This window comes from Terrapene carolina, unplaced genomic scaffold (assembly GCF_002925995.2).
Source record: "Terrapene carolina triunguis isolate 2854851 unplaced genomic scaffold, T_m_triunguis-2.0 Scaffold629, whole genome shotgun sequence".
In the NCBI taxonomy this organism is placed as follows: domain Eukaryota; kingdom Metazoa; phylum Chordata; order Testudines; family Emydidae; genus Terrapene; species Terrapene triunguis.
In genome coordinates this window covers 15,851,896-15,878,672 of record NW_020664980.1, presented here as the reverse complement: position 1 = coordinate 15,878,672, position 26,777 = coordinate 15,851,896, and the positions used below count along the sequence as shown (strand labels likewise).

Here is a 26,777-nt window from a genome sequence, read left to right as displayed (position 1 = left end):
TGTCTTATTATGAACAAACCTTCTATTCTTGTAATTCCGGCACAATTATTAAATCAATGAGCCACAGATGAATGTATCAATTTATCTTAATTTCTGAAATACAGTGAGCCTCTTTCAGTTAAAACTTCATTTTCTGTCACGAAGAAAGAAAAAGGGGTCTTTGCTGAGATTAATTAGAGTAAATTTAGCCCTTCATAAATTACCCTCTGGACTGAAATAAAACACACTGCGTTTCAGAGAGAATAAGCAAACAGATGAATCAAGTAGTCTTGTTTCCTGTAGATCAAGCAGTGTGACTGTCTGCTGCGGCATGAGACACACAAAGGGACTGCATAGCCACTGTCATCGCTCTTGGAAACCAGCATTTTCAAAAGGGGACCAAGAGAAAGAAGATGAATACTGCCTCTGCCCTCTCCTGCAGAGAATTACAATATTACACAATTTCATTACACAACACTGAAAGGGATAAATGGATCCAACTGTAATGGAATCTCCAAGGGGAGATTTCGCCCCCTTCTCTAGTAGAGAAGACAAGAGACCTCCAATATGGCTTTATTACTTAACCTTTTGTAAATAAACAATGGGAGGACAGTATCATTTATGGTGTGGTAACTGCCAGATGAACAGAGTTTGATAGGTCTTTAAACAGCATAAAGTCGTGCAGATTTGTGAAGCTACTTGGTGAAAGAAACAAAGAAGATATGAACTGGAGTAGGGACTCTGGCTGCCTCAGCTGAACTGTGAATTGTTTCATGGTCATGGCTACAATCTGTTGGACCCATACTGACGCCAGGTAGTTTCTTTCAGTCACACCTAGGACTATAAAAATCAAAATGCTAATGCAATCTGTGAAAGGAAAATTGCAAATTAAACCACAACTGAGTTAAACACAGATATGGGGTTGAATTCCCTCTAGGGCGTAAGGGGGCATTCTGTATAGAAATACATTTTAACTAACCTTTAAAAATTCATTCCCTCTGTTTATGAAATCCACTGCCACTTCCAGATTCACTGAAGATATCACAGGATGCATCATTTCATGGCAACACAGATAACAGGAGTCTCATTGGTCGCAATGACACCACTTTTGCTCAACAAATTCATGCACCACCCAGACCTGTGTCTTGGGCTCAGGCAATCAGCAGTGGTTAGCAGAACCTTCCCCAAGCCAGGTGAGTCATCACCATCAGCCACTTAGTTTTCCAAACGTTTGGGGCTTATGAGAAATGAGAGCGGTCTTAGTCTAGCTCTTAGCAGTCAGGACTGGTTGGTTAGAGACTAAACCATTCTCGACTCTGGCTTCTCTAATTCAGGACTGAAACCACCAACTGGTAAGTGTGGAGATGTCTGCATAGCCACTGCCCCCATACTGTGCCTGTTCTGTGAAAAGACGACTTCATTCATCAGAGTCTATTGATCCAACATTTTTAATGAGTTCTACATTGAGAAAACAAAATGAAGCCAGAGTTCTGCAGATGTCAGTAAGGAGAAAACATATCAATGTGGGAGGTGAGAATTTTCACACACTTCCATGGCTTCAGAAGAATGGAAGATTATAAAAGATATAGGTATCTCAACAGCATTAAACCATGGCCAATAGAGTGTTTCCTTATGTCATCCTCAAATGTCTAAGTGTTTAACAGTCACAACTGGGATAAAAAATAGCCTCATTCATATGAAATGAGCATTGTCAGAGCCTCAAAAACATATGCACTGCCATCCTGGATTAGACCAGTTCTCCATCTAGACCAGTATCTGGCCTTTGGCAGCAGTTGGGCACTTCAGAGGAAATGCAAGCAACCTCATAGCAAGGAGAAACGTCTTCCTAATACACATCAGATCTCAGTTTGTGCCCTGAAGCATGACAGTTTAAATTTATTTAGAGGTAAAAAAAATTGCAATACAACTTACTGTCCATATATATATATACACACACACACACCTAACCCTCTTAGGAATCCTACCAAACTCCTGTTCAGTATTTTCCAATCCAATATTTTACACACACAAACACACGCACACACCAAAGTCAAGCACCCAGCAGTTAGGAAATGCCAGAATTAAAGTTGCTTGTGCAATCTCAGTTCAGCCCCCTTGTGTTTATGCATTATGTTACTCTAATTACATGATCACATACTACTTTTTCCACAGGACCTCCGCCTCATTCAATGCACATGATGGGCCCACTCTAGAGATGAATCAGGTTAGATAGTAAACGAGGCGGTCTGTAGGACTAACTGCTTCCTTTACGGATAAAGTTGAAAGGTTCCCCTTCCTTTCAACCCCCCGCTGGTTCCAAGTTCCAGTCTCCTTGTCCAGCCAGTCCCAGTCTCCACACTTCTCGTCCAATCTCAGTGTTCTCACATTCCTCCTGCATTTCTCTCACCAGCTCCCAGTCCTTTCCCTCCCCCCGATCTCCTTCAGTCCCAATCTACTTCCTTCCCTCCCTCCTAGGGATGTCCCGATTTTATAGGGACAGTCCCGATATTTGGGGCTTTGTCTTAGATAGGCACCTATTACCCCCCACCCCCGTCCCGATTTTTCACACTTGCTGTCTGGTCACCCTACTCCCTCCCCTAGTTCAGTTTTTGTCTCCTCTGCATTCAACACAGATGGCTTTATTCTCCAGCAGGGGATACCACTGAGTGCACAGGAGACAGACTCCTTGCTCTCAGCCCCATTTTGGCCTGCAGCGGCTGGTAGCAACCATTGCAGGAGAAGCCCAGCTTCGCTCCTATGGCCTGGAGGGAGCACTCATCTGTTCTGTGGAGATGGTACATATGCAGTGTGGTCAGCCCTAGAACCTGCGACGGAATGGAGCATGCTCAGTGAGGATGGAATCTTTGGAAATTTTAGCTGCTAAAAAATCAAAGAAGTCTGAGATGTGTGATTTTTCAAAGGCTTCTAACTTGGCCAAATTTGCTCTCCTTGTGAAAATCCACCCAAAAAATACATCCCTCAAGTCCTGTTCCAAAGCATGGGGACACTGGCAACATTTTCTTTGAAAAGCTCTAGACACCTGTTTTAAACAACATGGGCAAAATGTATTTTCCCCTAACCTAGTTCTTGAACGCAACTGAACTATTTTGGCTGGAATTTTCCAGAAAGCATCATCCTAAGGAAGATACCCTGGCATGGAAAATTCCAGCACAAACAGTTAAAGTTTGAAAAAGTTATAAGCAACTGAAAACAGGACCTTGTAATGAGAAATGTCAAGCAACCTTATTACAGGTGGAACTACAAGCCTCGCTTATATTGAATACTGGTCCTAAAATGGATCCTGTGGCACCACACAGGTAATATTTTGCCACATTGCAAATTGACTATCACTAATGCTTTGTTTTCTGTGTCTTAGCCAGTTTAATTCATGACAGTGCTATCCTTCTTACCTACTTACAGCCACCCATACCTTTCAAATGTCTTGTTATATATACACAAGAGATAACTTGTGCTCCATGCCCCAGAGAGCTTTGTAGTTTTCAAGATCTTTTCAAAGCAAAAGTAATTTTCAGAGAACATAGCTCACCTTAAAGGATATTTCATACTGTTCTCCTCCCCATATCTCCAGACCTGCATCATACCCTCCCAGCTCCCAGAACCACTTTCTATCGACTGCAAACAGTCCTCCAGCCATTACAGGAGACCTTAAGGAAAAACCAGACTCCGTATTACAAACATATTCAAGATACAGCGTTCCAGCTGAACATTAAGAAAAACAAGATACCATTAATATTTCTCTCACCACCCACTCCTAGTGCCTCTGCGCCTCTGTCAGAGCATCTACCAGTTGTCCTTGCTTTACAACCCTTTCCCATTCCTTGCAACCCAGGAGGATTGGACAGGGCTCCCTTCGGAACCAGTCAACGCCACTCCTCATATTGGCTACTTGGTTCACTGTTGAGTGACACAAGGAATTCCCTCTTCTGGAGGGACCCCAACGTGTTACATATGCAGTCCTCCTTGCCCTGCCAGCCTGGGAAGCAAGAGACTGGAAATCAAGTTTCCTAGCATGATTGCAAAGTTATTGGGCTTGCAGAAATTTGACACAATTCAATCGCCCTTTAAGGCTGGCAGGCACAGCACAATGAAACAGTTTGATCCCAAATGATTGTTTCTGTAATCCACAACAATCATCAAAATTGGACTAATTATTCTACAGGGTTTTACCTGAGAATGACATATGAGCTATGTGTTAGTTGTTAGTGTCCCTAATGTCATGTCACAAACTTATGTTCCAAGGATCTTGGTAACAGATGACTATATTAGACATTACAATTTTCATTAACTAAACTTCTGCAGAGATTAGGTTTCCAAAAAGTAGCCATAGAAAGAGACTGTGTCCACAGTTCTTGGTCTAAATGAAACGTATTACCCAACAAAATAAATAGCTGCTAGAAACAGAGGGTAGCTTACCACCAACTTGTGACTCCCAGTACAACAAGGCATAAACAACCTTATAACAGGGCACCTTTCGTTAGCCATCTATCATCACTCTGCATTTCAACAACTTACTCAAAGGGGTCACTAGGATCAGGTTTCTGTAATTCAGGAGGGATAGGGATCCGCTTGTAATACATCTCCCAGTCAAATGCCCCTCGCATTGCATCTCCAGCTTGGGTCTCGTATCCGAAGTGGTCATGGTCAATTACGTCAATCATTGGGCACACAATAGTCTTGCGGTTCCGAGCAATGCGGTCTGAGGATCGCAGAGAAAAAGTTAGTAAGCATGTAGCTAGTGGCCCCTTTCACCAATAGTTACAAGAAAAGTATCTACAGGTATGAAGCCAATATTAAAACAAGAGCCTACTTTATCTCATTACCACAGAACTACCACCATACAACTAGTTATAATTCTAATACCAAAGCCCAACTTTAATGTACCACTAAACACCTTCAGATCTAGAGAAGCTGTCTCATTACAGAATGGGTGATTTTTCTGCTTTGTTGTGTTTTTATTTTGTCCTTAAAAACTGCAGGTCGGTTCAGTATATATGAGCATGAGGAACCAATTATATTGGCCAGAATTAGGTTAGAATGATATTTTCCACGTAATGTGCATCTCAGTTCTGACCTGTGCTATCACTTCCCCTCAAACTAAAAGGGCAAGTCTGCATTGCAATCATAGGATGAAACTGCAGCTTTTGTAGACACACCTGAGCTAGCTTTAATCTAGCTAGCATGGGCACAGGTGGCAGTGAAGATGCACAACACAGATGTCAGCATGGGCTAGCCAACCAAGTAATTACCCAGGGTTCTGGGTGAGCATGTACAGCCCGTGTTGAAACCCACACGGCTGCAGCTTCACTGCTACCATTACCTGAGCTAGCCAGATATGTCTATATGAGCTGCAGTTGCATCCCATGACTGCAGAGTAGACACACCCTAAATCTTTTCTTGGACAGAGGCTCCATGTTACACCAAATTATCTGGTGTTATATGTATTTATGACATCAACCAATTATTTATCATAAGTTATACCTACATGATATAGAAAAATTAGGCTCTCCCTCCGGTAATAGCCACCCTATGGTGTGAGAGAAAAACTGAACACATCACAAATGGAAACAAAAAACCTGGATCTCTCCCCACCCTTCTCAGTGGTCCCCCGCCACTTAAAATGCCAGACTAAACAGACGGTCTTGCATGTTCTAAGGACTTTGTGGAGTCCACAAAACTCATTTTAACAAGTGACCTGGATGTGACCCCCCTTCTGCATTGGTTGAAAGCTAGTGCAATAACCCATTATGCCACCTAACCCCAATAAGCTTTGAAGTCTTGTGCCAGAATCTGGCAGGAAGTGATTCAGACTAATGGCATAACTAATCTTGGCAGGCTCTAGAAACGTACATCTGCGCCTCCCCTCAATCTTTAATTCCAGCTGAAAAATACTGAGACAGGATTAGTTCCAACCTAGACATCTGGAACTTCTTCAATATTCATTTTAACAACAAGTTTTCTTAACTAAAAGTTAACTTTAAGAACCAAAGTGACAGATAATATATTTTAGATTCCAAGGAACATTTGTAACAAAAAATGTTTTATGTTTTTAAATTGAAGCATACTGTACATGTTCTCATTTAAAAGGCATTTGGACTACTTTTGCTTCCATTCCCTGGGGCTCAGGAAGTCACAAATGTTTTATACCATGCAGAATTAATACCAGACACACAAATGGACAGGCTGTGAAAGTAACAGCATTGCTCTATGAGAACCCAGCAGACAATTTTTCATTTCAGCTTGTGACGGCATTTTTCTTCACCTCTTGGTGTGTACTGTCATTATTTGCTAGACAGATGCCATGTTTCACCCCAGAGGTGGCTGCATTCCAATGGCACATATGTCACTTGAAACAGTCTTGTAGAGCAGTCTGATATTCTTCAGGATTAAAGATGCTATATAAACAAACTGCATTGCAACCTTAAGTAAACTGGATACTCCCAGATGCCCACTGTAAGTCATGTGGCTGGTTTAGTGAGCACAGTCCTTCTGGTCCTACAAGTGTCCCGAGTCCAGATCCTGGCACATGCAAAAAAAACCAGGTTGAATGGTCTCATCCCACTTTCTATCTGGGCGTTGCACAAAACTAACTTGCAGTTCGGCACAAGTAGTCTCATCTAAAGGTAGGGCCAGAATTAGATTAGTAGGGGAGTGGGGTGCTGCAGGTCAGAATTAAGATGCACAGGAAAAAAGCCAGTTCCCTTGAAAAAGAGAACATTGTCCATTTAATAAGATACATGCGAAAGAATTTACTTTATGAAACCGCAATCCTGTTAAAGTATCAAAGGGGTAGCCGTGTTAGTCTGGATCTGTAAAAGCAGCAAAGAGTCCTGTGGCACCTTATAGACTAACAGACGTATTGGAGCATGAGCTTTCGTGGGTAAATATCTGACGAAGTGGGTATTCACCCACGAAAGCTCATGCTCCAATCCTGTTAAAGACTATTTTAAAGACCACTTTGTAAAGGATCACATACATTCTAGGTGTACATAGCAGCAGTCCATATTATCCACAAAAAATGATTTTCCACATGCTTGCAGATTAAATATATTTCCATAGAAACAGTCAAGAGCTATTTAAAAACTACAAGCTTAGCTTTATGTCCTACAACTAATTTCTCTTTACGAGCTGCTGAATGACTACATGAATGGTTTGCTCTTCCAGCAAACTATAAATTATGCAAGAGTTCTCTTAGCGGGGGGTAACAGAACATGATCTCTGCTTTTAATTAAACAAAAAAAAACTGTTTTGGGGGAAATTGTGTGTTTTATGACTCTTGCATAGAGAAATGCATTGTACTGAAGACTACAGGTCGCTGACAGCTCTCCCAGGATTTTCTTTAGAAAGTCAGGTTTCCAAATAGTCATTTATTTTCTCCTTTGGACATTTCTGAATGAGAAGACAGCAGCCTGGACATACAATAAACCATATGCCGACATCTGTCACCAGCTTTTTACCAGGCTGAAGATCAGTTTTGGGAAACACTTCAAACAACCTCCTTACCTAGCAGAGGCGGCAGCCAGTTCACATTGGCCTCGCAGTGAGAATCCAAGAATGTGATAACATCTCCTATTGCCACAGAGGCCCCCAGCATTCGAGTTCTTATTAGCCCTTCTCTCTTCTTGGTGCGCAGGATTCGGACATTTGGGAACTGGGCCATGTAGTCTTCCAAACGTTTCTTCAGGTGTTCTGGGTAAAAGAGTAAAGTTAAAGAAGGTAACAAGCACTCCTTAAGATGTAGCTCCCTCCTTAGTTGTTAGCTGTCTTTTGAACATGGTATTGAACAGCCTTTAACTAACAGGAAAGAGAGCGTCCAGGCAAGATGGAGTAATCTTTAAACTGTGAGTTCAAAGTTTGCTCATGGATCTGGATCTCTGAAGTTTCCATGAACTCAGAAAGAGAACAAATGGATGGAGGCGCTTAAGACTAGAAAGAAGCTGCGAGACAAGAGAACACACAACAGAGCAAAAGCTAATTAACAGAACCTTGGGATAACAATGGAACTATTGACCAATAGCAGGGATGCTCATGAGAGTAGGAGACCAAGCTTTTTCAGGAACTGGATCTGGATTGAGTAACTCACTATGCCACAAAAGCACAAAAAGAGCACTTTCAGAATTGTATACAACATTTACTGAATTAGTTTTTCCTGAATTTCTTCAAGCACACAAAACACATTCACTCTCACACAAATATATACAAGCAAAAAAAAAAAAAATCCTAGTGATGTTGATTCTACAAGCCGGAAAGGTATAGCGATCATTACTGAATACCCTACCCCTATGTTCACTACTTTCACAAAACTAGGATACATTTTGTACAAAATGCGAGGTATCATTTGAAAACTCAATCTACTGAACATCATCATCCTGGTAAAATGCGTGTAGCAATGTTGTACGTCAAGTTATAAGATTCTATTGTATTACATTGCTGAGACATGCTCCAAGTTTAGAAAAACAGCCCAAATCAGTTTTTCCAGAAACAAAAGGTTAGCCAGTACCTGAGCCAGGTGTCAATATAATCAAGTGGACTATTACCGGGCTAAGCGGCCATTCTTTGGCAGAAAAGAGGGGTGGGAGTGAGAAATTTACATCTTGGCAAACAACCTTGCGGTCACCTGAACAGCAGCTGGAGAGGATTCTCAAAGAAGAGAAATGCTATAAGAAGGGAGAACAGAGGACACAAAATCACCTCTCCCCCCTCACCTCTACTCACGGCATAAACAATGTTTGAAAGACCAAATGAGCATCAGTGAGCTGGGGGAGGGATCCTGGCTGAAGAATCCAGCCAGACTGCTGTGATCATGTGGTGAGGAAAACCTTTTTGCTTTAAGTTCACTCAGCTTGTTAATTTAGGTATTAGTTTGCATTTTACCTTTTATTTCTTTGCAACCAATTCTGACTTTTATGCCTCATTACTTGTAATCACTTAAAATCTATCTTTCTGTAGTTAAACTTATTTTATTGTCTCATCTAAACCAGTGTGCGTTTGGACTGAAGTGTCTGGAACCTCCATTTGAGAGAACAGAGTCTGTGCATATCATGTCTATTAATGAAATGATGGACTTTCTATGAGCTTGTATTGCACAGAAGGAAAGAGCTGGGCACATTTCTAGGGACAAGTCTGGGACAGGGAATTTGCTGGTGTCATTCTGCAATATAATTCAGGAGTGGCTGGCTAAAAGCATTCATATAATTCAACTGGGACTGATTTTGCATGCTAGAGTGTATGTAAACAGAGCAGGAGTGGTTGTTCTCACAGCGAAGCAGTGTAAAAGGCACCCCAATTGGAGAGTTGAGGGGACACAGTTGTCCACCAGTCCAGATTATATCCTGGGGAACGGCACAACAAGTTCCTATACAGATGAATCAGCTCAGCTAGCCAAGGATTACACCCGCCCCCCCATCTTAATCTAGCTATACTGCTTACCATTTGGTGCCCAGAAGGCAAACTTACTCCCTTTGTCAAGTATCAGAGGGGTAGCCGTGTTAGTCTGGACTGTAAAAAGCAACAGAGTCCTGTGGCACCTTTAAGACTAACAGATGTATTGGAGCATAAGCTTTCGTGGGTGGGCATTCACCCATGAAAGCTTATGCTCCAATACATCTGTTAGTCTTAAAGGTGCCACAGGACTCTCTGTTGCTTATTCCCTTTGTGCATCTTGGATTTTATTTTGGGGGTAGGGGGTCAAAGATGGAGATAATCTCGGGAGTTACAGTATACTTTGCATCTCACCTTTGATGCTGCCAGCAGCTGCAGTCACTCAGAACTAGCCAAAATCTGCTTTTGAATTCCCTTTAAATATTTTTAGAGTATTCCTTGTGCAAACTTGACATTTTTCTTTCTTCAGAGCCTGATTTTAAAATCTCCAACAGCTTTAATAAGACCAAAGTCATTTAGGTGTGTGTCTGATATATTTGTACAGCTGGAGCAATTAAAATAATTAAAAAAATTAAAAACAGGTTGGTCTGCTTAGTAAAACCTTTACTAAATATTGCTTTCTAGCTAAGGCTAATACCCTTCCCTCACCCTTTTCAAGTAACTTTTGAACAGATCCTCTGCAGCAACCAGGAATCAATTTTCTCTAATTGAATGGATAAATCTTTCAAAAAAGCAACTCTCTGGGAGACCAGACAAGATATTAACACTCATTCCTCATGCAGCATTGTGTAGGCAGTGACTGTTAATTAAAAAAATAGTAAAAAGCCACAACCAGCACTCATTTAGTGCAGCCGTATCATTCCTTGCCATAATTGGAAAGAAAAAATTCCCTACTCTATGTCCAAAAAAGAGTTACCCAAAACCAAGTTCAAGGTATAAATTGTACCTTGGTTCCAGTAATCTAAAATCAGAGTAAGGTAATCATCATCAAAACATCTGATACTGAGTTACACAGTAATAAAAGAAAGAGAAAAACAGCAGCTATGCATCTGATCCTCCCAATATTGACTTCATAGGACTGCAGTGTTTTCATAATCAGGCCCTATGGTAATTACTGCATCTAAATCAGTTTCCTCCACAAAACATTAGCGGGTCTTGAAAAACTGCTGAAATTTCATAGAATCTTAAATGTTCAGAGGTAATTATACAGTGTCTCATTGTTTATGATGAGGCACAAGTGACTAAAACAAACATCTTAAAGAATTTGTGCCTGCTGTTTATCTCCCACTGGCATTCCAATGCCTTGTATGCGCTAGCATTTTCTTCATGTCTTAGAGTTGTTCTACAAATCAGTGCAGTTTCACCAGTTGTGGCACTTGCTGACACACTAGTGGAGACCAGCTTCCAGCATTTCCCCACCACATCACCTACAATGCTGAGAGACGGATCCAGTCAAGTCTATTCTAGCACGGACTTTGGTAGAGCTGAACTAGGAATTACAGCAACCACGGAACATAGCATAGGCATATTTCTCCATGAGATGTGAAAGTTGTTTCTATAGTAAACATGATGTCAAAGAGAGATGGATAATTAGCCACAGCTAATAAATGAACAGTTAAGAATTAAGAACACTTTATGTGACCTTACTCTACTAGGAGAAGAGAGAGAAAGGACATATGAGTAGCCAAATTTCCAGAAGACATCAGCTGTTCTAATCCATCTAGATTCCCATACTGCACCCTCACTGTAACATTAAAGGGTCAAATTCTTCACCCTCCATTTAGTTCTCAGGATAAAGAGCCTTGAGCTCTTTACTCCTTCTGTGTCAAATAATTTAAGCAGTGAAATTTATCTTTTCCTAAATGCAACCAAGATGCAATCCAATAGGTGACGTTGTGGGTAGCATTATCTGAATGAGAGAGACATAAGTGGGCTTTGAAGAACACCACAGTGTCCTGCTGTTTGGCTGCATTCATAAGAAAAGCTGGCTTGCAGGAGACAATGTTTGAAACACCTTCCAGTTGTGTTTATTGTCCTCCCAGCAGGTGACTGGGCACACGAGTGTCTCATTCCCCACGATCGAACAATAAAGTGAAAAAACGAAACAAAACAAACAGTAGCTTAGAGCTATCAGCTCATTACAAAGGTGCTTTTCTTCACTGGTTGTAACAGTCCCTCGGAAACCTACGACTTGGGAAGTCTCTCTCTCCATTTGTTATATCTTTAAAGCTACCCATTACTGTGGCGTTGGTCATAACTGCTTAGCTGCTGGTACCAGAACATGAACTACCTTTTGTCAGGCAAAGCCCTGTAAACTAGATGTGACAGAGATGGTAATTTCCTGGACAAACCATATTAAATGAAGTTTAAGTGTCTTAGGAGTTTATTGTATTAAAAATGCAAAACGTTTATGTATTATTAAAGGATTGTATGGAATGTCTCAGGAGGGGGGGGAGGAAAGAGGCATTATGAGCTTCCAAAGGACTCTTAAACCAGGTGCCAGACAAGAATGAGCTTTTGAAGTTAAGTTTCCCAAGAAATCGCTAGGGGGAGGTGTATGCAAACATACCCTGTCCATTTATGCAAGAACTCAGCTCCCCGGAGGAGGGGACCTTCGTCTGCTGATCACCTGTTACATGAGGACAGGATCAGAGGTCCAAACAGTATAAAGGAGCAACTCACAGATTCATGGGGATGCTTGTTCTGTGCTAACAGCTGTTATGAGCTTCTGATCTCAGAAAACCCCTTGGTGGGTTTGGAACGACTGATCACCTGCCAGAACTCTTGCTGGAGTTGGGGTGATCTCTGGTAAGCTTTTTAGCATGTGTATAGGTTATTTGATTGTTTTTAATGTTTTCTTTGTAATGCTTTCACCTTAAGAATAAGTGTAACTGTGGGCAATTATGCTGTTTATAGCCTCTGAGGAGGAAGAGAAACAGGCCTGCTTAGCCAATCTGGCTTGCTGGAGAATTTACAGTATAAGCAGGGAACTGTGCAGCTTGGAAATACCCCAGACAAGTGGAAGTGAGACACCTTTCCAAGAGAGATGGCAGCTGGAAGTCAGAGTGGGTGCCCTTGGTGGGTCACAGAGAGGGAATACAGGTGCAGTTGCCCTGAGCTGTGATGCTAGGAACCTCCCTAAACTGCATTAATGGATGGGAGAAGCACTGAAAGTTAATGCTGCACAATAGCACATGCAGTATTGCAGAGGCTGAACAAGATGCAGTACTCTCCCCTTTCCCAACTCAAAGCGATGTGTCACAGCTGCCCCATCTCCAACAGCCACAGGAAACTTCACACATCAGCATAACATTTTATTGCAAGTGTAGGATTGTGGGTTACTGACATGTAAACTAGTAAGGGTCTATTATGCTTATGGATGTGTTTTCCCCTACCAAAAAAGTGTTGTCGGGTTAACGACAACACTCATGAGCAACCCTGCAATAAAAACTGGGTTTTTCTAACGGAAAAGAGGGCAAAAATAGAGAAGGGAATAAGGAAAGCCTTGGCATGCTCTCCTTTGCTCTACTTGTTGGACCACACGATGCTCAGATACGAAAATTTAGAATAAGACAACCATCTTCTACCAAAATTATGACAATACTTTATATTTTTGTTTTTAAAAGACTATCTAACTTGTTTGTTTGAGGTTATCACATAATTTGCTACAAATATGGTGCTTTAAAAAAAATATTATGGCACCTTGACATGGAGTGATTTTTATTACAAGGGCAATTTACTTTAATGAAAAGTAAACTGGATGAATTCCAGAGGCAGCACATATTATGTGGAATGTAATTTAGCTGTATAAATAATAAGATTATATATAGATTAAAAAATAAATTGGAAGCTTGCTGGCAGACTAATAAATTTGATATATAATTAATATATTAACATTACTAGTCAGAACTACTTAAAATCTTTTGCTTTCTTTATTTTGAGTTGTAAATAAAGATCTATACTAAGGAGGAGGCGCTCTGATAAAATTGTTGCTTTAAATTATCACTAATAAAATGCTGTCTGATTAATGTCTTCTCTTGGCTCAAATTTTTGTGGACGCCTCATCCCTTCTCTTTCCTGTGTACAAAGTATCCAAGCATAACAACTGCTTCCAAGTAACATGAAGTTGCTGACTGCTTGCAATATTGAAAAGCCTCTCCAGAATAAAAAGATTCTGGAGTTTACATATAGACTACTGTTTCTTTCCTCAGATCAAGTGACCCATAGCTATGAGGAGGAGGGAGAAGGGAGAATTTCACTGCTCAGAAATGCCACCACTCTTCAGAAAAAGACTTCATGAACTTAACATACATGGAGTGCAGAGAAAAGTAGTAAAGTTTTGGGATTACTATTTTTATTGCTTTAAAAAAACCAAAGCATATACTAAAAAGTGACTCTTACAAATGGCATTATAGGTTTCAGATTCATTGGATCTCAATTTTATAACCGATATAAAATTTGCTCAGTCTGCCAGTAAAATATATTTTTTTAAACCTGTAATTGCTCAAACTCTCTCTGCACTTGCACAGTTGATCTGGATTCTTTCCATCTCATGCATCAACACCATCCAGGCCAAGTTATGCCCTCAGTGACACCTGTGTAAATCCACCAATTGATTTTACAGCTTATTGTAGTGTGACAGGGTTTTCGGAACAAGTTGGTTTCCTATGAAAGCAGCTGGAAGAGATAGCCAACAATCCTTAGCGTTATGATGTGGGTTTAAATACAATTCTGCCAGATATTCTTTAAGTTAGGAAAGATATTCCTCCTCACAAGGACTGCTTTGGGGCTACAAAAGGACTTTATTCACTTTAACTCATGCAGATCAGGTTAAATCAACTTTACAGACAGGAGCAGACCACTGTAATAGCTCATAGCAGTAGAAAATGCCTAGCCCGTTCTTTATACCTCATCCCACCACACACCGAGACCTGGAGACCAATAATAATAAATAGCATGAACATATACTTAGCAGCGACAGTAAATTAGCCAGTTGTCTGTCTGATGTACATTTACTCACGTCTCCTCCCACCACAAACAACATGCACACCCTGTTTTTAGAGTGACCTGCAGTCACACCACCTTAGGGTGCAATTATTTTAAGTCCTCTTAAACTAGTGTCAGGCTTAGCAAGTGCTTAGGACATTTCAAGGAAGAGATAGGCACTTTAGAAAGTGGAGCTGGTGACTTAGTAGGTAGTTCTCTTCAGTCAGCACTTACTGGGAAGACAGCAGGCTCTTTCAGAGGAGACTTAAAACCGAACAAAATCTCAGAGGACAGTTAAAAAGACTCCCAATGGAGAAGGGGGCGGCAAGGCCAGATAAACTTTTGCTACAACTTCAGGGATTCCTGAATATTTGGAATTCTAAGACTGCCATAGACAAGGAATCACCACAACTTGCTGTTTTTGTCCTTTGAAGGAGGAGAGTTAAGTGCTCTGAATAATTTGTCATTGCTCAAGCTGTTGGCCATTAAAGTGAAATCACTAATGGCTTCCACCATGGAAAGGTGATGAATTTATTCATTTGTGCTCAACCTATTAATTAAAAAAATAAATAACGAGCGCACTTAGAAGGTGCCATAGACACTTGAAGTCTAATCAGGAAAACATCCTCTCAGAGGGGGACACAGAGCTGAAAGGATCAAGACAGGGCCGTCTGCAAGCATTTTGATTGGGACAAAGTTGAAGCACATGTGCAACACTGACATTCCTTTGCACTGCACAGCTGCTCCATTTGACAGGAAACATGGGACTGACATTTACAAGAATCTTGATCTTGAGTCAGATCTGGTCTGAAACCTTGTATGAGTTAGTTAAGGTATTAGTTATGTTGAAGCTTTCTGTGCGGGAATGGGAATAAGGGGGAGGAGTCCCTTTTCCTTCTGACACTGAAAAATAAGAGATCTTAGTTTAAAATCAGTTTTAATTCATCAAATTTGAGCTTCAAGGTTCACCCAACAGAAAGCATGGAGTGCATGATTTTAGTATGTGCTTGCACACACATGCACAAAGAACGGTCCACCCTCTTAAACCAATTCAAACCCACCATGAATATTCCAAGCTAATAACTAAATCCCAAAATATTTCTTTGGCAATAGAATTTTGGCAATATACAGTCACATCACTCTTACAGTGAACAACAGCCAGTCTCCTGCCACATGGCGAGATAGCATTTTAGATGCAATTTGGACAAGGCTAAGGGGGAGCAGTGGGGTTATAAGCATTTGAGGAGAGACAGCCACCCCTTACACTTTGAAAATTCAGAAAATTGCTTCCCCATGCAGCTGAAGAGCATCAAGGACACAACTGAGGTAACAGAACAGAAAAGGTTCCCAATTTGTGGTTAAAACCTCCACTACAGTTTACGAGAGATATAATTCCCTTTTAAGCAACTGGTACAGAACGCAAGCTCAGCTGTATTTTTTCCAGAGGTTACCTTGGCCACCTTCCAAGTGCCCAAACCTCTAAGGTAACTGTTTGTTTTCAAATTACACCCACCCCCGTCATTCCTTCCCTCCCCACCCACACACACTCTTGTTTAAGATTACAAATGACTCCATTCATCTTTTACTTAGCTATTTAGTCCTAACGTGCTATTTAACAATTTAAGAATGAATTACGTTCCTTCCTGAATCAATCACCTCTGCAAGTCAGGGCTCCCTGAATTAGAAAGCACTTCATCATTGAAATTAACTCCTCTACCCTGTTTTGGGAAAGATGAGTAATCCTTTTAAACAGGAAAATGTGCTTTTATCTAAACAGGCAGCACTTACACTAGTTTTAATTTTATTTCAATGTTTTCCATCCTCTGTTCACTTGGTGGGAGGATAATAAATCGATTTAATAACCACACAACACTTTCAATAGAAGCAGCTACACCATTAAGCTAATCACGGCCTTTTCTATTTTCCCCGTTTTCTTTTAACCTTCCATGCCAAATCTGTTTGAAAACCAGAAAGGCCCCGGAAAGGGAAATTACTGTTGCTCCATGAAAAGGATTTCACTACAAAAAATGCATTTATGAAAAACCCAGTCCTCCAAAGGATCTGCATGCCTAGACGACACACTGCTAATACGGGGCATGAAATTGGGAGTGCTGGCTAGGGTTGCCAACTTTCTAATTGCTGGTAACCGGACCCTCGAGGCCTCGCTCCCGCCTCACCTCTTTCCCCAAGGCCCCGGCTCCCGCCTGGCCTCTCCCCAAGGCCTCACCCCTGCTCCGCCTGTTTTCCCCAAGGCCCCGCCCCCATAGCTCGCTCCTCCTCCTCCCTTCCCCGTCACTCACTGGATCGTCTCAAGGAACCTGCCTGCAGATAGGAGATGGCCCCGGCTCAGCAGGGGATGCCATGGGTTAATGATCCACCCCACCCCACAATAACCGGGAACAGTGAACCACGGCCACTGGAAGCTGCAGGGGGCTGTGCCTGCTGACGGTCAATGTAAACAAAATGTCTCGCAGCTCGCCAGCGGATTACCCTGATGGGCCACATGCCGAAGGTTGCCGACCCCTGACCTAGTATATAAATGCATCTACACACAGGAAAAGTCTATTAGACAGGCACAAAGCTTGCAGTTCAAAATATTCCCACCTGCATGACATAACCATGTCTGCCCCTTAGCATAACACCTGCTGCCATCTCAATCTCACTGTGAAAAGTCCTGTTAGTAAAGGAAAAAGGGTAGGGGATGTACTCCCAGGATGTTTTCTCCTTTCTTTCAGAGGGAGCCTATTCGTGTGTGTTGAAGAGGGGTTTACACAAGTTCAGTACATCGCTGAGAGAGGTCTTTGCTTTTTAGTTAACACATAGTAACACCATGCATTTCCTCCTGTTACATACCAACTTCTCTGAAAACCAAGTTCACAAAACAGATTCTTAGTAGTTCATAGAATATCAGGGTTGGAAGGGACCTCAGGAGGTCATCTAGTTTATTTCCATTTTTTTTTATTAAATATGCATCAAGATAAAGCACACACAAAGTTTCTCCTCTTCCTCTGACTACACTTATTCTAAAGACATGCTCTTCGATGGCTTGCAGTCTCATTTCCTTGTTGATTGCTTTTAACATCTTTCAGAGAGTTGTCTGATGCCATAAAAACATACCCTGTTTTCAGGCTACACAGCACAGTTTTTTATGCTTCAATTGAAGAGTATAGCATACAGGCTATTAAATATTTAATTCAGGATTCCTATAGCAGTGACAATGGACAGAAAAGGCACCATTTGCTTCAGCTGGAGCCCTCAACTTAGTGATTATGTGCTACGATCCCTCAAACTTTTTCAAATAGCTGTTCTTGATCAGCCGGTTGTTTAACTAGGGGAAACAAACTCCCATTCAATGATACCACCCTTCCAATGGCTAAACACCTTGAACACATGAAGCTACATTTTAATACATCAAAAATACCAAGACATGCCTTCATGCCAATCGTATCAACACTTCTGAGGACCAGGAACTGACAGATGCAACGCATACACTAAACCCAGTGCTGGCTAATCTTCAAAACCCTCAACACCTTCGTCTACTGGGTTATGAGGAAAAAGATAATCAAGCTAGACCAGATCCGAAAAGGTCACCCACCCTTACCCTGCATCAGCAACCAATTTCTGCACTTGTTAAAATGAAGTCTTGAGACCGTATCAAGTGTCAGAAAACACTCCAGAATATCTGTCCATGTTGCAGAACAGTCACACGTTTAGTAGACAGGCCCAGGAATACACCAGGAGCATAGGGTGCAAGTAAGGAATGAGGTGCTGTGGCAGAGTTGTATGGTGGTATGAGACAGAACAAACTGGAACTTTGCAAGCTATGTCGATTTTAACTTCACCATTATAACAGCAATGTACTGTGCTTGAACACATTGACGTTTAAGACATGTAAATATAAAGTCCACGACCGGAAAAAATTCACATCAACTAAGATCTGTAAGTGGCTGAACCATTCAGCACTTCACCCTCAGAATAATAAACAGATTGAAAGTGTAAAGAAAATGTGGCTCTTAAATGTCAGAGCTCTTTGGGATTCAAAACCTCAATGATGCAGATGTTTGCTGCAAAACAATCCTTAAGGAGTTAACTGTTTGTTCTAACCATCCCTATTGGTTAAAAACGAACACCTTACCCAAAAGAATTTTTGATCTTATACAAAAAAGGTGCAATGTACAAGAGGACAATACAGAAATGGATGATCTCGAACAGTGCAAATGTTAGTGAAAGGAAGAAATCCATTCACACCCTCACCTAGGATACCTGACTTTTTTTTTTTTAATTAATCTTAAAGCAAGTCTGATGAAGTTTAATTTCAAATTTTAACCTTTCTTAAAACTGTTGTGAACTGGTGCAGAATGTACTCTGGAGTCTAAATGCTTTATTTTAAATTTCTAAGTGACCAAGTAGTGTATTTAAAGAGGAATGAAACCTACAAGAGATGAGATAGCCACTGTGGACCTGCAATGGTTTTGCTCTACAGTTGCATCAGAGGCTGAAATTAGGGAGAGCACAATCTAATAATCCCTGTTCCTCTAACTGTGCTAACATAATTAATATCCACAAATGAGAAGTAAACAAAGCAAAGCCATGTTGGCTTGTGCTCCATGTGTCAGAGAGTAGGAAAAAAAATTGGCAAATGGAAAGAAGACCAATCTGGTGTGAGAAAAAAAAATACTGTCACACATTTGAGATGTGACTGCAAACACCACAGTGCCAAAAGCATGATTTTATAGCTTTTAGAAGCACTTGACAATATTCAAGAAGATTTTTCCTTTTAGCCAGTTCCTGATTAATGTTTGGAAAATGGAAAGACAGTACTAGTACAAGATAAACTTATGAAGTCCTGGACATCTGCCAAGACAGGCCTCCATTTAGTAAACTACTAAATCCTAAAGTATAAATCTAGGGCTGTTAACAGCTGTGTTGATATCGGAATTGAATGCCCAAAATTAAAGGACATTAAAATTGCCCAGTCAACTGCCATATTGTTTTAACTGTCTCATGTATGGGTGGGAGGCTAAGGGAGAAGGTAGAAGAGAGAATCCAGAAGGTAGGATGGGGTAGCTAAATTTTGGTGATTCCAATGATTTTTTTTTTTTTAAACCCTGCTCTGGCTTGCACTCTCCAGCTTGTTGACCCTCTGTGTTCCATGGGAGACACATTAGCATCACATGCTTTTGTAATAAGCAACAGTGGTCCTGAAGCCAATTATGAATTGAACTATAGAAGCTCCAAGTAGAGCTGGTCGGGAGTTTGACAAAAAAAATTTTCATTGGAAAACATCAAAAACTGTTCATAGACTTGGACTTTAAGGTCAGAAGGGAACATCATGTATGTTCATCTAGTCTGACTTCCTGAACATCACAGGCCACAGAACCTCACCCACTCACTCCTGAAGCAGGCCCATAACCTCTGGCTGAGTTACTAAAGTCCTCAAATCATTATTTAAAGACTTTAAAGTTACATAGAATCCACAGTTCACTCTATTTCAAACCACCAGGTGACCCGTGACCCATGCCCCATGCTGCACGGGAAGGCAAAAAACCACCCAACCAAAAAAAAACCCCCAGGATCTCTGCTAATCTGACCTGGAGGGAAAATTTCTTTCTGATCCCCTATATGGTGGTTAGACAGACTCTGAGCATGTGCATGAGACCCATCAGCTAGACACCGGGGAAAGAACTCTCTGTAGTAACTCAGAGCCCTCCCCATGTAGTATCCAATCTCCAGCCATTGGAGATACACCTCTACCCCGATATAACGCTGTCCTTGGGAGCCAAAAAATCTTACCACGTTATAGGTGAAACTGCATTATATCAAACTTGCTTTGATCCAGCGGAGTGCGCAGCCCCGCACCCCCCAGAGCACTGCTTTACCGCATTAGATCCGAATTTGTGTTATATCGGGTCGCGTTATATCGGGGTAGAGGTGTATTTCCTAATAACAGATGCAGATGGGCCATGCGCCATTGTATGTAACCTCATCATGCCATCCCTGTTACAAACTTATCAAACTCAGTCTTGAAACAAGTTTGTTTTTTGCCTCACTTCGAAGGCTGTTCCAGAACTTCACTCCTCTGTCTAAACCTTTGTCTAATTTCAAGCCTAAGCTTGGTCAGTTTGTATCTAGGAAAGGGCTGGTTTTGATGAATTTCCCATTTTGAATCTTTCTAAAGTTTCAAAAAAACTGTCAAAACAGGAAGGTGAGACTTTTTTACAAAATGACCTCATTTTGAAATTTAAACTAATCTAATCTACAGTCAAAAAAGAAAAATAAAAGGTAGAAATAAAAAACAAAAATGTTTTGATTAACTTGACCCAAGAATTCAGATTTTTGATTAGTGAAAATTTGAAGTTGACTTTTTGTCCCAGTTCAGGATAGGAAAATTATTCAAAATCTCAAAAATTCTTATGGGATGGGAAAACTGTTCCCACCCAGCTCTAGCTGTAAGTAAACTTTGTGATGGCTCACTATTTTTGTTCCCAGAATGCAGGAGCTTGTTGCAGCCTAAATCTGATCTTCAGCCTGGAGGTTGTAATTCTTATTCTGGTAAGTACAGAATTAAGCAAACTTATGAAGTGGCAGCTCAGTCCTAAAACCAGCTGTCAGATAGGCAAGCAATCCGATTCATGCTCACATGTCAGCATCTGCATTTCATTTCATTTGACTGGCAATAAGCTCTTAGCTTTCACTAATAAAAATGCAGGATTTGGCAACCTGATTTTAGAAAAATACTAATATAAATACAACGACTCAATATCCTGAGGCACTGAAAGAAGGTGGGGTAACACCTGTTCAACTTCTGGGAATAGTTAAAATCCATTATGTGTATAAGAAGGGTTCTATATTACAGTGACACCTTCCTAAGCATAACTTGCTAAACACTATTCTTGTTGGAAGTGTGTGAACTGTCCTGACAATTCTGTGTTTGGAGAAATGAGTGACTTAGGATAGTCTTAGCCTTTTTTTACTCACAATAAACCAGGGTTTTGTACCTGAACAATAACGGATAAGCAGCAAAGCTTAGACTGTGGATAGCCCCACTCAGACTTCTACGTGGGCCAGTGTTCTGCATGAGTTCTATCTAAAACAATTTCCCTTGGCACTGCTTCAAATACACACTAAAATCCTTGTTGTGAGGATGTCACCCAATGTTACTCTCCACTTTACAGTCAATCAGAACCAGCGCGCAGCCAGAGTTTTTCCCTCGACAGAGAATCCCAAATAAGGAAAGCATGCCCGCATATCTGCAGCGCGTGGAAAGAGCCACTGTCTTTAAGACTTGAGCCTTGAACATGCAAGTCCCCCACCAAAGAGCCTAATAACTTTACTAGGGCCCTGACTCAGGAAAACACCTAAACACTGTCCTTAATAGAGATGCTTTTTTGAATCAGACCCTAGGTCGGGTGTTGCTCAGTCCTGTCAGATTCCACATCAGATTTCTTATTTCCATAATTACTAGCTTCATTTCTTTACTACAGTCTCTCTCTCTGATGTACAAGAGGACTGAGTTTCTCCTGAAGGGCAAATCAAGAATTTCATAGGCTATATATAAAAGCAGTATTGTCTCCTTTTTAATAGAAGAGTTGACCAGTGTGTCATACTCCTCTGTTAAATGCACAGAAATGTAACACTTAGGAGACAGAACGCCTGTTATTAAAGTCCCTGTATAAGAATTCTTGCTTTACCAATGCTGTCTGTAATGCCTGTTAAAAAAGAAAACTATTATCAATAATAGACACATCACACATAATGAGGGATGACAGTGCTCAAATCACATTTCTAATTAACTCATACAGAGAAACAGCTGTAAAGCATTAAAATGCTGATTTGTAGTGCAGCTGGCAGTTATCTAGATATTTCACTCCTAGCAGATGAAGGCACTTGCTTCAAAGTGGGTGGGGTGGGGGATTTTTGCCACAGTCCATTGCTAATGCAAGCTACATATTTCATGGTGTTCACAGTAGCAAACAATGTAGTTGGGATCCACTTGATAAACTGAAACAGGGATGAAAAATCTGCTTCAGAATCTTGCTTTATTAGCCAGACATCTTTCCAACCGCACAGTAATTAGATTAGAAACACAGTTTGCTTGTAATAAGCTGGATCCTTTCCATCAACCCCCATAGTCCCCCTTTCCCAATCATTCTTCCAGCTGTGAGTAACTTTGATTTTACAATAATTAATTGCGAGAACTGAAAAATGAATTGTGTAGAACTTGTTTTGCAACAGGCTTGCTATGAAACAAAGCTACTTGGGGGCTCTATATACCTGCCCTCTTTCAAATGCATGAACAGAATTTTTAATGTTTTCCAGCTAGTTATGAAATACTGAACATTGCAGTTTTCAGCTGAATGTCCTTTTATCAAGACACATACATTTGAGTATGGAAATACCAAAATATCAATACTTTCAAGAGTTAGAAAGTTAATAGAAGAATGAAAAAAGTTACCTCCTTGTAATTGTTGCTCAAGATGTGTTGCATATCTATTACACTGTAGGTGTTCTTGCATCTTGTGCACTGGTGCTGGAGAGTTTTCCCTTGTGGTACCTGTACGCGGTGGCTCCACCCACTGCCAAGCTCCTTGTGTTCCAAAGTGAGGGCATAAAGGGCAGAGTCTCTCCTCCCCTCCTTCAGTTCCTTTGCACCGGAACTGATGGCAGACTGATGCATCGGGAAAGGAGGGTGGATTGTGTAATGGACATATGCAACACATCTTGAACAAGAAGTTACGTGAAGGTGAGTAACTTTTTTCTTCGAGTGCTTGCATAGGTCCATTACGCTGCAGGTGACTCCCAAACTGTTATCTGAGGTGGTGAGGCACAGAGGCTCATCAGAAGAGGGACTGTAGGACCACCTCCTACATTTGCATCCTCCTGTGATGCAGTGGACAGTGTGTAAAGCCTGGTAAACGTATGAATGAAAGACCATATTGCTGCTTTACAGGTGTCCATAATTATGACATGTGTGCCACAAATGCTGCTGAGGTGAAATGAACTCTAGTTGAGTGCGCTGAGAGTTTATTTGGAGGAGTTACTTCCCTGGCAGCATAACACACTGCAACACAGCTAGTGACTCACTTCCAAAGCCTCTGATTTCTAATTGGATGACCCCTCATACGTTCTGCGTAAGAGATGAAGATACCCTAAAAAACTTTGCCCTATCTAGGTAAAATGCCAATGCGTGACGAACATCCAAGATATGGTGCCTCTACTCATCCTTACATATATCTGGTTTCAAGAAGAGAACTGGTAGGTAGATAGACTGATTCAGGTTGAAACCAGATATCACATTTGAGAGGAACCTTGTCTTTGGAGAAAACTGTACGGTGGATCAGTGACTGATGCATTCAGCTCTCATCCTCCTGGCAGAGGTGACAGCCACCAAGGCAGTTACCTGTGCTGTCAGGCGTAAAATTAGTACAATTGCAAAAGCTCATAAGGAAGGTCCATAAGTGCAGACAATACTAAATTCAAATCCCAGAAAGGGGTCAGTCTCTGACAGGTGGAAACAGCCTTTCAGGAACCTGGTCATGATTGGGTAAATGAAAACAGTCTTACCATCTGTGCAAGGCTAAAAGGTCAAGATGGCGACCAGAGGCATCCTAATGGAGCTGAAGTCCATACCCGATTCATTAAGGTGCAAAAGGTAGTCCAGAGCTGATTGAGTCATCATCTGAGTCAGGGATACATTAGGGGATGCTGCCCAGATAGAAGAAGGCTCCCATTTACTTAAGTAAGCAGCTCGTGTGGACAGCTTTCTGCTATCAAAGAGCACATTCTGGACTGCCAGCGAGCAATGTGCTTCCTCTACATTCAACCACTGATGAACCAGGCTGTAAGAAGCAGCATTTGCCCATCTGAGTGACGCATCCCCACCATGGTTCTGTGGAGGTCTCTGATTACTGGTTACAGCTTGTGGAGATGTGAATACTATATCTGTCCTGGCCAGGCTGGAGCTATAAGGATCATTCTACCCTGATCTTGCTTAAGCTTGACAATGACCCTGGGGTACTCCTAGGTAAGCACAGAGGAGCTTTTTGTTCCACAGAAACAGGAAAGCATCCAACGTATGAGGTATGCTTGTTCACTGGAAACACCAACGCTCCAACCACCAACAGCAAGAAGGAACTGAAGGAGCAACGGGGTGACTGTGCCCTTTATACCCTCATTTCAGAGCCCGGAATTGGGCAGGGCCACCCCATGGGTACTGCTAGGGAAAACTCCGTCACTGGTGTGTGTGATGAGCATACACCTACAGTTTAATGGACATATGCAAGCACTCAAAGAATCAATAGTGCTTAATTTAGTGGCTCTAAAATGAGGTTATGTAGTTAAATTTGATTACGGATCCAGAGCTCAGTTTATTTCCTATATAACAATACCCTAAAATAAATCACATCTGTAAAGCAGAGATCAGAGGTGAAAGTGAAAGAGAATAAACTGATTAGACAGTCTTTGCAAGCCAAAACGAGCATCTGAATTGGGCTATAAGTTAACTTCCATTTGGGGTTTAAAAATTTTACCACAATAAAAACATAAAAGCTCTGTTACTTACAGAAGATCATTGGAGCTGCCATACTGAGTCAGACCATGGTCCATCTTGTCCAGTATCCTATCCAACAGTGGCACATACCAGAGCCTCAGAAGGCGTGTACAGAAAAGGGCATTTGTGGCGCAATCAATCCATCTTCCACCCTTGGTTTCTGGTAGTCAGAGGTTTAGGGCTGTCCTGAGCATGGGGTTGTGTCCCTGATCATCTTGGCCAATAGCCATTGATGGACCTACCCTCTAGGAACGTATCCAGTTCTTTTTTGAAGCCCATTATACTTTTGGCCATTACAACTTCCCATGGTAATGAGTTCCACAGGTTAACTGTGCATTGTGTGAAGAAGTACTTCCCCTTGCTTGTATTATACCTGCTCCCTATTAATTTCATTGGGTGACCTCTTATTTTTGTGTTGTGTGAAAGGGTAAACAACATTTCTCTATGCACCTTTTCCCACTATTCATTATTTTATAGAGCTTCATCACAACCCCATCAGTCATCTCTTTTCCAGGCTGAACAACCCTAATCTTTCTACTCTCTCCTCATATGGAAGCTGTTTCATACCCTGGATCATCTTTGCTGCCCTTCTCTGAACCTTTTCCAGTTCCACTACATCCTTTTGAGATAGGGTGACCAGAACTGGACACAGTATTCAAGGTGTGGGCACATCATAATGCCACTATATAAATCCATGATATTTTCGGTCTTATTTTTTTCATCTTTTTCCTAATAGTGCTGAAAATATTGTTAGCCTTTTTGATCGCTGCTACACATGTTGCCAAGTCACCCAATTTTGAGATCCCTCAAACTCTTTGCAGTTTGCTTTGGACTTAAATATCTAGAATAATTTGTCATCATCTGTAAACTTTGCTACTTCACTGTTCACCCCTTTTCCAGATCATTAATGAATATGTTGAACAGCACAGCTCTCAGTTGAGATTCTTGGGGGAATCTCTTCACCTCTCTTCATTGTGAAAACTGCCTATTTATTCCTACCCTTGGTTTCCTTTCTTTCAACCAGTTACTAATCCATGAAAGAACCTTTCCTCTTATTCCTTGGTGCAATTCAGAGAATGAACAGTCACTTTTTCTAGATTGCGAATAACACGTCTGAAAGTTCTTAAGTGACTTGGGAGTCTGAGCCCTACTGTCTTTCAATGACACTTAAGTCCCATTTTCAAAAGTCCTCTACCGTACAACCTCAGTGTTACGAATACCTCGGGAATGAAGGTTGTTTGTAACTCTGGACAAAACGTTATGGTTGTTCTTTCAAAAGTTTATAACTGAACATTGATTTAATACAGCTTTGAAACTTTACTGTGCAGAAGAAAAATGCTGCTTTTAACCATCTTAATTTAATTGAAACAAGTCCAGAAACAGTTTCCTGACCTTGTAAATTTTTTTTTAAAACTTTCCCTTTTTTTAAGTACAGGAACTCCTCACTTAAAGTCCTCCCGGTTAATGCTGTTTCGATGTTTCGTTGCTGATCAGTTAGGGAACATGCTCGTTTAAAGTTGTGAAATGCTCCCTTCTAACGTCTTTGGCAGCCGCCTATTTTGTCCACAGCTTGCAGGAAGAGCAGCCCGTTGCAACTAGCTGGTGGGTGGCTGGAACCAGGGTGGACCAGCAGCCCCCCTATCAGCTCCCTGCTCCCCTAAGTTCCCTGTGCAGCAGCTGTCCCTCCCCCCACTGCCAAGTGCTGCTCCTGCCCTCTGCCTTGGAGCTGCTCCCAGAGACTCCTGCTTGCTGTATGGGTGGGGGGGGGCTAATGTCAGGGTGTCTCTCCCTCCCCCCTGCTCCTGCACCCCGCTTACCTCATCTTCCATAGAGCAGGGGGGACGAGGGAGCTTCTAGGCAGTAG

General features: G+C 41.4%; 1 protein-coding gene across 1 annotated transcript in view; it reads right to left on the bottom strand.

Moving 5' to 3' along the window:
- The window catches only part of GALNT10 (polypeptide N-acetylgalactosaminyltransferase 10), a 123,711-nt gene that overhangs the window by 26,428 nt on the left and 70,506 nt on the right, over positions 1-26,777 (bottom strand). Inside the window, exons 5-7 of the mRNA XM_026659334.2 lie at positions 7,501-7,686; positions 4,513-4,696; positions 3,527-3,644 (exon numbers count right to left, since the gene is read on the bottom strand). Of these exons, the coding sequence (XP_026515119.1) occupies positions 3,527-3,644; positions 4,513-4,696; positions 7,501-7,686 (488 nt within the window). The remainder of the gene's footprint in view (positions 1-3,526; positions 3,645-4,512; positions 4,697-7,500; positions 7,687-26,777) is intronic.